The sequence below is a fragment of the Branchiostoma lanceolatum genome, chromosome 14 (genome assembly GCF_035083965.1).
Source record: "Branchiostoma lanceolatum isolate klBraLanc5 chromosome 14, klBraLanc5.hap2, whole genome shotgun sequence".
NCBI classification, from domain to species: domain Eukaryota; kingdom Metazoa; phylum Chordata; class Leptocardii; order Amphioxiformes; family Branchiostomatidae; genus Branchiostoma; species Branchiostoma lanceolatum.
The window spans coordinates 1,427,539-1,443,087 of record NC_089735.1 but is presented as its reverse complement, the minus strand read 5'-3'; the positions used below and the strand labels follow the sequence as shown (position 1 = coordinate 1,443,087).

Genomic DNA, 15,549 nt, shown 5'->3' with positions numbered 1-15,549 from the left:
TTACAAGTAATACATCAGTACCTGATCAAGATCAAGAACAGTTCATACATTTTTCTCGGCGTTTTCGATTTTGCTGACTTTTTTGCCGTAAAAGCACACATATTCTACATGGTACATACATGTACATACATCCACGCGTACAAACACATCCAACCCAAACACTACTGCTGTGGCCCTGTTTACCGATATTTAACGTAAACGCACACATATCATACACATAGTTCACACATACACTCATTCACTCATAGCTAAGTCAAACACTGCTGCTGTGGCGTTGTTGACGGAGGTTTATTTCCAAAGTTTTGGTACATGTGCCAGGGCGATTCCATCCCTGCTTCCATGGGGGTGATCACATTTCCTCCAAACGTGATGACTTTACAGAATATAGTCTACCTCTACAAGCGGCAACACACTTCGGATATGTTCAGCGTGGAAACAGCTGAAAAATCTCACAAACTGAACCGAAGGGATTCTATACCAAAGCAGCTCAGTCGCTATATATATTTATATAGATATATTTATACCTAGTAACATATTAGAACTCTTTAATGTTTTAAATCCTCTCAGAGGAGCCAGATGCTTCTCTCAGTGCTTCCTGTCAGGTCCGGCTACGCGTAGTAAATGGTGACAAGACTATTTCCACAGTTTGAAGCGACGATTGCACCTAGGAAACCTGCGCGAAAATAAAACCGTATGTTTGACGTGCCCAACAACGACGGGCCGTTTGGAGCACTAGATCGTTGGACTAGATATGATAAAGTAACATTCAAAATCATCCCTTAAAACAGGAACTGATCATCTGTAACATGGATGCTTTGGCAAATACTTAACAATTTGACATAGTACAATAACACCTAGTACCTATACTGAAAGGCATAGGCGTACGCGTGGTCGTCCGTCGTTGACACTAAAGGAAGTAATCGAAGAGGATGTTGGACTTGAAGATGAGGATCTTCGATCTGTCATGGGCGACAGAAAGTTGTGGAAACATGTGTGTCACATCTAACTCAAGAGGATGGAATGAACTGAACCTATACTGCAAACAAACCATGTAACTTATTGCAATTAAACAGATCTTTATCTAAATGTTTAAAATGACACGGTGTAAGATGACGAATAAATCCCCAAACATTCTTGTGCTTTCATCCTTTTCCATGCCTTTAACTATGCAGGTTTTAAACGGGCTCATTTTGCAGAAAGTTTTCATCTGTCCTGCAATAAAGCAAGCTTCATGTACCTGTTCACGTCTCTTTGAATTCATATCGTAAGATGTGTGCTTAAACGATTGTCTGCTATACAATTGTACTCAACGGCCGTACTTGCTGTAGACACAAGTGTTTTGTATTAGTTAATGACCTCCGTTCTAACTATGAGATACACATTTACGTGTCTCTGTGCATGTTTCTGCAATTCTGCTGAGATAGACCCGGTCTGGAATCTAAAAAGGCTCAAAATGTTGCCGACTGGGTGCGAAAGACGCAGAGAGTCACCCTGACAGCAACAGGCTATACCCTGTCTGCTGTTATCGCCAGGAACTTCGGTCTGAGATCTTTACAGCTACCACCTGGATACCCCGGATGTACGCTGTCGGACGTTATTCTTTATCTCAATCATTGCGGTAAACTTCTAGAACAAGGTTTTGATTTGAATTGCGCTCGGCAAGTAATTTTGTGGAGGTTTAGGAGATTGATTGAGTCAGGTGAGTAATGCTATTCCTTCTTATAACACACGCAGGTTGACAATTTTGATGACTGACGGATATGTTAACGTTAATCCATCAAATTATGATTTAACGTTATAAAAAAAAACAAATGTTATTGTGCCACCATATGCATGTCTTTCATCGAACATTCCTAAATAGATAAATTAAATCAGTTTTTGTGTTACAGCCACAATCCTGATGGTCTATTCAATCTAGTATCATAGCATTTTCAACATTGAAAACAAATTTGGCTCCTCGCGATTCTCTCAGTGTAACATTACGGGGTAGCCATGGTAACACTAAAATGCCAGTTTGTGAGCTTTCATGTAGAATACTGTGATACAGCTGACACAAACCCCGCCTGGTTTCTGAAATAGGTTATAAATGTTGCTGACTGGATGTGATAAATGTAGAAATTCACGTTTTTAGCGACAGGTTGAGCAGCCTCTCATTGACAACATGTGTTCTTTCTTCCGTCTTGTTTGCAAATAACATTAAGGCGTGCCTTATGTGAATGAATCGTGAAGTTTTCACAGAAGTAAGCATGCTAAAATAGCTTTATTGCAGAAAGAGATTATTTACCACATTTTAAATGATGTTTTGAGTGAAATGCCACTCGTGCACTTAACGTAACATCGTGTTTTCAGTTCGAAATGATTTAACGCTGTTACGTCCTGCTCTGTCACCAGTCTTGCAATCCATCTTTAAGATCAAAAGTTTAACGTTGACGTTATTGGCAGCAGCATAAACAGTTGGTCAAGCGATGATGGTTTGGATTGTATCAAATATTTTGAACTTTATGGGTATTGATAGGTCTATTTTCCGCCTATAAAGGAGCATGGAATGTATTTATAGATGTGTGTCGTCGATGATATTTGGCATCAGATTAGGTACCTACACGGTTGATGGCGTTAGTTAGAATCGATACATGATAAACACAAGCGTCTTCTTCATTTCCTATGGTGGTAAATTGGGGAGGAATTTTGAGAATTTAGCAAATCAAAGCAAAGAAATTATTTGTGACTTAATGTTACTTCATTGGCCAACGAAGTCTTACTTTCATACAGGCAAATATTACCCTGAAAAACGTACACCATGAAAACCATGCAGATGTTGATTCCCGTATACAATGTAACTGTATTGTTCTAAATAAGCTAGCGGGATTAAGCAACAGTCTTATTACATCTAGCAATGAATTCCCTCCATTGTTCTGCAGCTATACACCTACTAATTGAACGCTATCATTGGCTTACTAGACGCGAAGATGCCTACTTTACTTAGCTCTTGCAAATAGTCGATCTACAATTCCATGCCATCAGCGGGCCCTGTTAATTATAACGTTGTCGCCAGATCTTCAGTCCGAGGCATCAGCACCTCCACCCTCCGCTCGAGCACTGGGGTCGGCTGTGAAGTAGGTGTGTTCAAATAATGAGCAAAGTTAGTACGGAAAGCAATGGATCATCGTGTGGTGACTATATACAAGACCATCACATCTATATTGTTAATGGAAACATTAGAAATCCATACATGCAGCCAAAGAATTTATTTTTGAAGGAAGATATAGTTTCTCACCAGTGATGCCACAGGCCTGTAGGAACTTCTGGTGAGACTCTTCCCAGTACTTGGAGGCCAGCAGTTTCTCCCTGAAGGCGCGTGCTTCCTCAAACTCTGACCTGGCGTTCTTGAGGACATCCTCGATTCTTTCTGCCCACTTCTCTGCATCCCCGTCGGTCGCGGTGTCTCCCTTCATCTTGACGATGCAGTGGCGGAACGTTGGCTGCCCCAGCCTGTCTGATAGCTCCTCTATCAGCTCTGCGAGTCCCGAGTGCTCAGAGATGAGGACGGGAACTCCTGCTGAGATTGCCTCCAGGCCGACCAGTCCGAACGGTTCGGCCCGGGACGGCATCAGGACCAGGTGACAGTTCTCCATGTCTCGGCGGATTTCCTCTTGAGTGCCGTACGGAAGCAGTGTGGGCTTGACCCGCCCGGATCTCAGCTTCTCCTCCAGAATTCGCTTGCTCTCCTTGAAGTCGTTCTCATCGATGCCGCGGACTCTCAGCCTCAGTGTGTACTGACCATCAAGACGTTGTGCCACCTTGTCTATGGCTCCTGCGGCCAGGTCGTGACCTTTCAGCATCTCCACATCCCGCACCCTGCCAACGGACAGAACCGATCTCTCTGGTTTTCGGACTTTTTCACTTTCTTCAGCGAAGCTCACATTTGCTTCTCTGAACACCTTTGAAGGCTCAGGCAGGAAGATGTGGTGATCCACGCGATTCCGACGGAGGAACCTGTCGTAATGCCTGTGAATGCGCGCTCCTACCGAGAAGACGACATCAGCCTTGCCGATGTCTTCCTGGATGCTTGCTTCCTTCCTCCCCACACCCAGGGCCTTCTCGTCACTCTTGTAGTGCTCTGTCTCCTCTGGCGCCACGTGACCGAACATGGCGAGCTTGGCGTGTGGAAATCGCTCTTCCTTGATCTTCCTGGCTGCTCTGCTTGTGACGTCAACATGGCCCACAATGCAGCAGATATCTGATGGAATGTGCGAAAAGTGATGTTTGTGGTACACAGTCAGCCACTCTAGGGACGGCTTCGCGCTGCTGTCGGTATCAAGACGAGGTTTGATGAGTTTGACTCCGTCTCTCTCTGCATCTCTCTCATCTTGTTCACTTGCCTCCAACACGGTGGCGTAGACCTCGGCGCCAGCAGCGGTGAGCTTGCGCGCCACCTGGAGGTTTATAGTGGAGATTCCGCCCTTCGATGTGCAGAATTCATCTCCAACCAGCAGGACTGAAACTCTCTCTGGAATAGAATACACAGGTGAGGCAATTTCTACAAGCTGACCTTTTTTAACACTATATTTGAAACTATAACAAACTTCACACCGTTTCATATTTTTTTCTTGTGGTAAAAGGTTTTCATGATTCGAGATGAAAATAAAACAATCAGAGAAATGGGAACGTATAGATCAACATGGTAAACTATGATTTTGTACATTACGATACAAATCCGTGATTACGTCATTCTATTGGCCTTATCTTAAGTGCTGCAATTACTACCTCGGTGCCTGTTAAACAACGTAAGGACCTTACAATAGATGGCCTGTCATGTTTGTCAATATATTTCGTCGGATTTCTCCTTTTACGGTTATTCTATTTCCCTATTTGGAGTACGAGTCTGTTGACTAAATGCAAGTTTTTTTCTCAGAGTTTTTTTAAAGATAAAACCACCGTATATAAGCGTGGCAATCAATTGACTTTTGCCCAAATCTCACCAGTTGAGCCACCTATTCTTCTTGTCGTAGAGAGCACGTCAGCGCCTCTCTGATCGTCACCTTTCATCTTCTTGCCTGTTGGGAGACATCAGCACATGTTTATGTTTTCTTCGTATGTATTCGTACAGTCGTTTTTAAACATAAGGTAGCTAGGGGCTTCTATCAGTTGCAATGTTTTCTTACATGTAAGCTTTAAAAGTTACGACAAGGAGGCAACAGGCTATAATAACACATTTCATTTAATCTAATTTTGATTTTATTTACATAGGGTCAACATGTCGCCACAAAAGCGATTTTCAATGTGCCCTGCACAAAACATACCGAAGTAACAAAATTGAGGCATGGGAAGACTTGCTGTTAATGCGCATGCTCCCTGTAAGAAGCACAGAAGTAGTCGGGCGTTTAACATTAAGACGTTTTTCTATTTATTTGTTTCGTCCGCGAAAACATAATGCATTGTAAATCAGACAAATGGATAGGTCATCGATATCGTCACCGCACCTTTCCCTTTAGAGGCGCTCCCTCCCACCAGTGTCCGGCTGGACCTCCTCTTTCTGCGGGGGTGAGCGGCAGACCCTGCGGCACGTTGACGTCCGCTGTCTGGAAAATCTAACTGACCCCTCAGCGCACGTCTTCCTGCTGGTTTGATATCATAAACAAGCTTTTGTTAGCTTTTCGACTTTGTATCTGAGAAAACTAACCAACAAAACACTCTTTCATCTGGAGATGTACTGATGGGTTAAGACCCCGACCTGCGAACTTTTTGGAGAGGCAAGCTAGCAAATATTCCCATGATATTTGGTGATCGGATATCTTTTGCAAAATGGCGAAATATAATTTTAGATGCTTGGATTATCCCAACACACTATACTTGAACGTTGACATGAAAACACTCAAATATATTTCGGAGTACCAACCAAGTAAATTACAACATTTGTGGATGTACATAACTATATAGATACTCGTATTTATAGCCTCTTTCTGTTATGTCAATAGTCAATTTGACAAAAGGCTGAGCTTACAGATGCCTGGTTGTTGACCTTCATCTCCCGGGAATGCTGTGCTCGCAGGCTCGGAGGACAGCCCGCTGTCGCTCTCGCCGCTGTCGGTGTCCGGAGACCGCAGTCGTTGTCCTTTTTCGGGAAAATTGTGAAAAATATGATTCCTCTTATTCAAGTAAGCCATCGCTTCTGATTATGCAATCATAAGTGACCCCCGAGTTCAAAACGTTTTTGTAGTAACCTTGGGTAGAAACAACGACTAAAACATGCATCAGTAGATGTCAAAGGACGACAAACTAACATTCATTTTCTTGTTGACCAGAGCATTATCATAATCGTTTCCGTACCTTTGGCGGTGATGAACTCGCAAACCGTCGTCCCGGCAGCATTCTTTAGCAGCATCTTGAACGTTGGTTGATTCTTCTTTAATGACTTGACCTTTCTTATGTCGACTTCCACCCGAAACTTCTTGTAGAACTTGTCCTTCTCTAGTGTATCGTAGAAAACAAGGCCCTGTAAAATAAGCAAGTATTTCTTAGACACAGATAAACCTGTTGACGCTGTCGGATATGAATCTATTGGTATAAGCAAAGCAATACCGTTTGATGGAATGTAGTTTGAGTAAAATATCATACATAAGATTGCAAAAATCACTAAAGACCACCTCAGGATTTGTAGGCATTTTCATCTCCTCTCCGTTTCTGACGGACACCTCGAGACGATACGCCTCCCCTGACTGCAGCACGCACTGGTCCTGATCCCACCTGATGTAGTCGTCTAATGCTTCCAGATCCTGCAGAGTCTTCATAAATGTGGAACAGCTATGTCAGTCTTCGTAGATATGGTGCAGTTCTGTTAGCTTAGCACGATCTATGATTTATCATTACAAAGCGCAGCGACGGACAACAATACAGCTTATAATGCATACATCTATACTTTTTATACAAGATTACTGCACTTCACGGAAAAAATATAGCACCTGATCATAAATTATGTCTTTGATCATTTGTTAGGTATGTGTTCAGCCATTTGAGCTATTACAATTACCTGAAGAGCTATCATGGCGTTGGAAGCAATGTAGACATGGATCTGGCATTCAGGCATGAAGTTCCGTGGTCCGAACACAACACAAAGACCGTTCCGTGGATAGAACCTGGCGACCATCTTTTTCATCACAGGACCAAACAGGCTGCCCTTGCTGAACCTGGTGCCGATGTGGGTTGCAGTGATCTCAGAGACGGGTAGAAGCTCGACTTCGCCGCCGACAACATGGACAATCCGCATGTTTGCAACATCTGGAGACTCTAGAGAAAAAGGATACGAATCATTTGCATACAACAACATATCTATTTCATTCGGCAGGTGAAAGACACGAAAATGTAAGATTGAACATGAGGAATTCAGGAATAAAATTTAATGGGAAGATCAGTGGTACTAAATATTATAAATGACAATAGTTATGTGGGTCGTATCCTAAAATATGCACTGACCAGAATTGTTTCCTTTGTACAGCACAGTGATTCTAAATTTGTGATTGTTCTTCATTACCTGTTGCATCAGCCAGGTGCAGCACGTGTGGCAGTAGGATGTCCACCGGCCCCTCCACGTCCTCACACTGGATGGAGAAGAGCGGACCCACCGGCATCCATTCCCCCACCTGCTGCCAGTTGTCGGACCAGTTCGCACTTCTGTAGGTCACGTGCAGCGGGTAGGGCGTCACCACGCCCAGGTCGGTCCGTCTGCACAGGTACTTCCCTTCACCTGGCAGCCGGAGGGACCTGAGGAGATTAACACAGGTATTATAAAGCTCATTTATGACACTTGGTAATGAAGAACATTTGTTCATTTATACAGCCATGTATTGAGGAGATATGACAAAGATTCACTTTATTGAAAGGTAAATAGAGGAAGACGTTTGTGTAGTATCTGGTGTTGCTGGACTTTTAAAGTTTCAACCCACCATTCTGTGTCTCCGGTCATCTCAGGACTGACCTCTTGTATCGGCAATGCTTCACGGTATTCCTGGATACACGGAATGTTGGTGAAGTTGATGATATATTATGTTTTTGGATATTACAGTACCAAGACAAATCACATATGAGTATGCATATACAATAGTAATTACCTGAAGGTCTTCATCAAAGAATGTGTTTGATAGACTATTTGAATCCAATAGACTACTTGTCTTTCCTGTACAATCGGCAATTAGTCTACCTATCACGAATGATAAAGATCCACAGAAGAAAATCCATGAGTTTTCACTCCTGCGACTTCAGCACTCTTATCTCTTCTTCAAGCAGTATGTTAAGTTAACTTAACATTACAACTTGAGATAAAAGTAATATCATCTGTTCGACCATGCTAGTACAGAGTACAGTCATTAAAACGAAGTAAAAACCTTGCCCTGTTTTAGAAATTCTCCTCTCCAATAATCTTCCATTTATTAGTCAAGTATACCATAGGATTTGAATATGGCCAGGGTTTGTCAACTCACTTTGTACACCCCCTGTACATCTGCAGCAAGGTCCGGTTCGCCGATGTTCTGCAGTGTTTCCTTCAGCTGCGGCAGATAGTGGAGCGGTCCGTGGGGGGTCTTGGTGCGCCAGATCTTCAGCATCTGGAACGCCTTCTGGGTGTCATAGTATATGTTTATGTTGTCCAACACGGTCCTGTTCAGTCCCAGCTCCTGTCCCAGCCGGGTCCATAGCTCATCCTCCTCACCAACAGCCCTGCTGACCTGGTACAGCCGGTTGTCTGGACAGAAAGGACATCAATTTTAGGAGTGTACAAAACAAGCATAAACATGTACCTGAAACAATTTTAGCCCACTAAAGCAAAATACACAAGACGGAATTTCCACATTAAAGATATTGGAGGTAAACAGGGGTTCCTTTAACAGTGGATATAGGTGGGCCAAGGTACATTGAATGGTATCCAGAGCCTACTTATATATAACTACCTATAAAAACATACTTTAGATTAAAAAGCCCCTCGAACTTACCAATGAAGTACTTGCCAATGTCGTCCCCCGACGTCCTGTTGACAGGAAGCTCGAGTGGCCGTTCCCAGTTTCCTTCAGACATTCTCAACAAGTCACCCGGCACGTGACGCCTCACAGCCTCTATAGGAAGCGACTTTGCTGTTTCTTCGCTTTCAACACTGTTACTGGAGTACAAGGCAGGAAACTCGTCCCAACAGGCCTCTATCACCTTCGCTACCGTCTGAGCCTGGCGCCACGCCTTCTCCGGCTCTCCCCGGATCCGGATTTCTTCTCTTGTAGGGAAATGGCGGTACATGACGTCTTCTGAGTTCTCTCCAACATGAACGACAACTGTGTCCTTGGTGAGGAGACGGCGTGTGGTCTGCTCCATGGACAGGATACGGGAGACCATGGTTTCCGGTAGACCCAGAGGAGGCTCTTGGCTGTACTCTATAGTAACAGAGATCTCCTCTGCACCTGATGGCACAGCCTCTGGCCAGCAGCGCGCCACCTTGTCAGGCTGGGCGGCAGGAAGCTCTGTTGGAAAGATCACCGACCCCGAGTAACACAGGCCGAAGTGCTTCATCAGGGGAAGGAGAGTGTTGAAGGTGGCTATGTTGTCTCCAAGCAGGTTCTCCATGAAACTGTCGCTTGCCCTACCCGTCTTTAAGAATGACGCTCTGTCTGCAGCAAACTGCAATCTTGCACGTGCGGGGAGAGACTTAGCTAAGCTGTCCAGATATGCCGGTAGGTCATGCCTGAATATCTGCTTGAAGAGTGTGAGGATGATGGTTGGGTCCGGGAAGACCAGATCTTCCATCCCCCTGATGTGGTTGTAGAACAGGATCTGTCCGGTCACGTGCAGATAGCTGAGCGCGTTCAGGACGTCTGACTCCTTCATCCCTGCAGCTGCTCCGACCTTCTTACAATCCCTGACAGTGACCTGTTCTGAAGTCTTGATGTTTTTCGATAGTTTCGTCCACGAAGTCGGCAGTTCTTGGCGGGCAGCAGGGAACAATCGCTCGTCCTTCACCATTTCTGCCATCTTGTCGCACAGAGCTTCGATACCCTGGAATGTCTTGCTGCTGACTGGGATAACCTGTACCTTTAACAGACCTTTGGGTCGTCCGTCAAGTAACTTTTCCAGTGACTCTTTCTTGGTCAAGATATCGTCCTTTGTGAGACTGTAAAAAGCGTCGGGAAGGTCTACAACATCTGCTGCTTCCAGCGCATTCTGACAGAGTTGTATTTCTTCGTTCAGTTTTGTTTGTATTTTACTCTCAGCGACCTGGATGTCCCTCTGGATGCAGGAACAAGCTGCTGCTATCATCTCCTCGGCTTTGTTTGACAGAAACAGGTCAATTTTGGTTCCTACAACAAGGATAGCCGGGTTGAACACGTGGGAAGTCACGGATGTTAGCCACGTTCCCACTCGTTCCTGGAACTCTTCTGACTTGTATCCTGGCAGGTCTACATTGAGGATGTGCAGGGCCTGACGTGTCAGGAAGAACCGGTGCGTGTAGTGGTAGATATGGTGACCTCCGAAGTCGTACATCTCGTACTTGACGTTATTCTTGGTGTCATGGTAAGTGATGACGTCAACACCGATGGTTCTGTCAGTTTCAATCTCCACGTGACCTTGAGCCTTGATCATACAGTTGAGCAGACTGGTCTTCCCTGCCTCCGTCAGTCCCAGAATCACACCCTTGACTGTCAAAGTTGTGGCATCGTCCGCATGCGCGCCGGGATATCGATGACGTAGGTGTCTCTGCATTGACACTGCTGCAGAAACGGTCACATAAAGTATGATTACTACAGTAGACGGCACATAGATGTAGTACATAAAATTGACTCTGATGTTTACTTACTCACTACTATTTATACCTGCTTCCTTTTATGTGTAGAAAAATCAATCCTCTATGAAAGCAGAAGAGATGTGATTTTGGCGTGGGCCAGGTGAGTCATAACGGGATGTTCTCGGAATTCAAATTTGCATCGAAGTGAGGTTTCCCAACATAATAGGTTCCTTTAATGTATTCTGCTTTAGCGTATAAGCATGCGATCCGTGGTGTCTTGGGAGTAGGATGGATACTAATATGGAATGAAAAAGTTATCATCGATCAAACACAATGATCCGTATCTTTACACAAGGATAACATAAATCAAACACGGGCTGGAAGTTTTAAAATGCAGAAGTATATTGCTGTTAGAGATTTAGATAAAGCCAAAGACATGATAGTTTAGCTACCTTGACTTTGCTGTTCGAATTGTTCCCTCTGTGCCGTTTGTTGGCCAGGTTGTGCCGCCTGCTGTTCCCCGATGCCGTATTCCCGCTCCCAGAACCGCTCCTGTTCCTCCATCTCCTCCACCAGGAAGTCCTGTCCTTCCTCCCGCAGGAGCCGCACTAACCAGTCGTACGGCTCCTGCCGCCTCCTGTCATGCAGCATCTCTACCAACCGGTCCCCCCTGCTTACTGGTGTCGGCTCCGCCTGGGGAAGGGAACATCGGCAGTGCTGGTTTGTCTAATTAACATTTCTGTACTTCTGCGTGTGTTGGAATCCTTTAACTCTGGTTGTCAGATTGTAAAGTCTGAACAGCAGAAACTAGGTAGACGTATGTAAGCAAGCAGGTTTACAATCGTACCAGCCACATTGAAGTATATTGCTAATAGCTGTTTGGACAACTTTAGACGTACATGTATATATGGTTCAGTCAAACTAATGAATAAATAAATGATGTACATTAGTTATTGCTACTTAAAATGTACTAAGCGCAATTTCTTTCGAAAAATTGCACTGTCTTTCTTAGAATTCTGTTAAATAAAAGATATCTCGTGCAAACCGTAATTTGTGGTAGACGATTGATCAACTAATCCCTAAAGACTAAACCCTAATCAGTATACTTAATCATGATGCTGAGTAATAGTAGAAATTGTTCTTTTTATATGTAAAGTACTTATGGCACAATAAATGACAACTGCAGGCTACACCACGTGACCTACCTGTATATCCCGGACATCAGCCGGACTCAGCTGGTTCTCCTGTTCCAGCCGTGTGAGAACAGCTGGGAGGTTCATGTTGTCAGCCAGGAACGCACGGGTGTTGAACAAGGTCAACCAGCACGGCAACCTCAGTTCACCTGTGGAGTTGGACAGACAAACGGCACGCGTCAGACATCATTCTACTACTAGTTCAGAAAGTGCTAAAACATTTCATATTACGGCAGTAAAATTGTATACAACGTACGTATTTTAGAAGTAATCCTCTGTTGTGAGCTTGTACATCTCAACAAGTCATCTTTGCAAGTAAATAATTTGCTCTCCTGCTAACATCCCGTCGACTTATTCAATCTTCCATCCTAGAAAGTACGTTAAACGTAGAACTTTTATATTATTGTGCGCATTGTGAAAATGTTCTGACAAATAGGGACTTTATATACCAATTGATATCAATGTGAAAAACATTAACATACAAACGGCATACAAACGGCATACAAACGTACAAACATACAAACATATTAACATACAAACGACATACAAACGGCACACGTCAGACATCATTTTAGCTCACAAAACATTTCATATTACGACAGTAAAGTTGTATACAATGTATATATTGCGCACGTATTTTACAATGATTTGCTAACAACCCATCGACTTGTTCAATCGTCCATCCTAGAAAGTATGTTAGAATAATAACTTTCATATCACGAAAAGCCTTCTGTGTGCTCATTGTGAAAATGTTCTGAAAAATAGAGACGTTATATACCAATTTATATCGATGTGCAAAACATTGGCTTTGGCTGTGATATGACAGGAGTTAGAAAAGTAAGTAAACACCTTTTGCTATTTCTCTTTTACGTTTACACGTTAAAGAAAATACTTTGATTTACAAGTGATGAAAAGAGGCCCTGTTTTTTTTGCGTTGTGTAACAGCCATGACATGTCCGCCCTCACCTGTTTGTCTGCAGAGCGCGTCACGCACATCCCAGGCGATGCCTAACATCCCGCTGTAATTACTGCCTGGCATCGTCTCCTCAACCCTGTCCCGCTGAACCCGCCTGGCCGGCGCCTCCAGGGTTGGGTACTGCCGGCCGACTAACGTGCCGAACTCACGGAAGTCATCCTGGTTCTGGTCCAGCCAAATGACGTATCGAGGCTTGTTGCTCCTCACGGCAGTTTCCAGTCCGACCGTGTGCGAGGACTGGTCAGCAAGCAGTCTCTACATAACCGTTAAGTCATTGAAAAGCTCAACAAACTTGATTTAGGCAGAAGACGTGATTTAGAGTGAAAGTGAAAGTAAAGTTATTACGCAATATAACGGCTAATCTTGAAAAAAAATAGACAAAATGTTGAAAATTGAAATTGGTATGTATTCTAAAGATTTGCTAACGTATTTTTCAAGTCACACATGGTATAAGTACGACATTGCCAAGTATAGAAGTGGAGGTTGGACCAAAAACTAGCAAGTTTCAGAACATCCCCGCAAGACTATCCGAGTCGTAAGTTAGAAGCCATTTTATACTCCGAGAAATGAAAGTGCCCGCCGTGGCTCACCTGTCTCCATGGTGATTGAAGGATGACGTCAGAACAGGAATGTTAGACTGCCGATATGATGAGACGGACAGAAGACATCCCAGACTGCGGTGTTATACTGGGGGAACGGTTAAACAGGAACGTTGAGAATTTACTATATCCTCACAGCTGTATCATTTAGTGTAAACGTTGTGCGTGTAATTTGGAGGGAGGGCGCTTCGTCGTGAGGAAAATTCTGTCACATGTCATCAGATGAAGAGCGATTGTTAAGTCTACTTGTTTACAGTATTTGTACTTTGATTCATGATCTGACAGTCCTTTTATGCACAGTTGCGGACAAACTATAAAATTCTGTCAAATTCTGAGCTGACAAAAGATTAAGGTGAACACAGAGGCGTTGTTAAGTTGACTACTGAATGTCAAATAAACTTAGAGAAGTCCACGTAAGCGTGATGTCAGTTGTTGCTTGCTGAAGAACGTTGTTTGGTCGTTACAGGTGTCTTCAATTCAGAACAATAAAAAAATTCTCCAACATTACGCTGAAGGACTGCCAAGCACACATTGTGGTCCTATCACTTCCGCAACATTCGCTGCGAATGACCCAGGCATACAGGTGAACTCTCTCACTATTAAAGATTGAATGGAAGGCTTGAAGATTTTAACTCTACCTACATTTACTCCTTAGTGCCCCATTTCTCCATAATCGTTGACATGGTGTCCCTTCCCTTCTGCGGGAAACCGTTTGGGTAACGAGGAAGTGAGAAAAGGACTGGCTCATTGAAGTGAAGGGGACGCATGTTGGTAACGGCATGTAAAATGTGTAAATAACACGCCTATGATACACCGCAATGTAAACTATTAATGTCCCCACAACTCTTTAATGTCAACCTTAACCTAACGGTGTTTTTGTGTCATCATTTTAAAACCTGTTTCAAAGAAAAAGAACATTTTTCATGACGCACTTGGTTCGTCCTTGTCTACGCCATTGGCGGCCCCACCTTTGTTCCGTGACGACACACCTGGTGGTGACCTCTGGGCCAACCTGCCAGCATGGCGTGTTGTTGTTGGTTCGCTTACCTGGCGAAAAACACGAGTCTGTTTAAAACTAGTCCTCGCTGGAGTTAAAGCTTTACTATAGTAGGCCTGAATCACTATCTTGAGTGTAGCGGTCTGCGCTTGCTACTAGTATTCTATCGTCTTCTATTCTGTGAAAAGACCAATACGATGTAACGCGATAGAGAAATAAAATGACTCAGGTTCAGAGTATTGGAAATTGTAAGGTTATTCAATACCTCCGGTTTGTTGTCCTTACGCAAAGACAATACATGTCAAAATAGTTAAACATAATAGGCGCAAGTGCTATACATTTAAACGATCTTTTAAACGGAGGCTTCCTCTACGTATAGCTCCACTATGTTCCGTGCTGTAAATATTTATTCTAGTACTATATGACTTGTATTAAATTGAAGAACGTGTTGACAGGTACTGGCGCATCACTTGGCCAGAATTAACTTAAAGATTATTTCGTTAAACACGTCATCAAATGGTCTGTAATGCTGACCTTATTTCTGCCAATGCACTCCGCCATAGCCCTCAAGTGTTCTTGAAACGTCCCCAAAAGGTGAGGTGTGACTATTCATAAACAAAGCGTTCAAGGACAGGGACGGACCGTTAATGCTGGTATGTGGAGATGGACGCAAAAACACTACAGACTTTAAAGAATACTGGGGATGGTTCGCCGGAGATGTGGCGAGAGTAGAGCACTTGAAGCTCCCGCATTCGATGTAATATATAATCATATCTTTAAATGCTGTAAATAACGATTCTGACAAACAAATCACTAAGAATCAATGCACACATTTGAAAGGTGTTTTAACGTAGGTGCATCTTTTCTTTTGCTATCTTTCACTTTGATGTTATTTGGATCCACAAAAACCTTCACATTTCATGCTCATCCTGTGGTTGTTTACAAGTAATACATCAGTACCTGATCAAGATCAAGAACAGTTCATACGTTTTTCCTCGGCGTTTTCGATTTTGCTGACTTTTTTTGCC

At 43.6% G+C, this 15,549-nt stretch overlaps 1 protein-coding gene across 1 annotated transcript; it reads right to left on the bottom strand.

Moving 5' to 3' along the window:
• Positions 1-2,867: 2,867 nt before the first annotated feature.
• Positions 2,868-12,086, bottom strand: LOC136448602 (uncharacterized). The gene is made up of 14 exons (XM_066448242.1): positions 11,962-12,086; positions 11,209-11,449; positions 8,982-10,742; positions 8,475-8,734; positions 7,941-8,002; positions 7,529-7,758; positions 7,028-7,284; positions 6,645-6,782; positions 6,328-6,493; positions 6,002-6,112; positions 5,481-5,618; positions 4,980-5,054; positions 3,275-4,507; positions 2,868-3,106 (listed from the first exon to the last, which is right to left on the bottom strand). The coding sequence occupies exons 1-14, from the start codon at positions 12,034-12,036 to the stop codon at positions 3,057-3,059; spliced, it is 4,797 nt and encodes a 1,598-aa protein (XP_066304339.1). The 5' UTR covers positions 12,037-12,086; the 3' UTR covers positions 2,868-3,056.
• Positions 12,087-15,549: the final 3,463 nt, after the last annotated feature.

Coding starts and splice junctions, on each gene's coding strand:
- LOC136448602 (XM_066448242.1), bottom strand. CDS start 12,036: ATGAACCTCCCAGCTGTTCTCACACGGCTGGAACAGGAGAACCAGCTG. Junction 10,743..11,208: donor ATTCGAACAGCAAAGTCAAG/GTAGCTAAACTA, acceptor CCGTTTCTGCAG/CAGTGTCAATGCAGAGACAC. Junction 7,759..7,940: donor ATGACCGGAGACACAGAATG/GTGGGTTGAAAC, acceptor TAATCTCCTCAG/GTCCCTCCGGCTGCCAGGTG.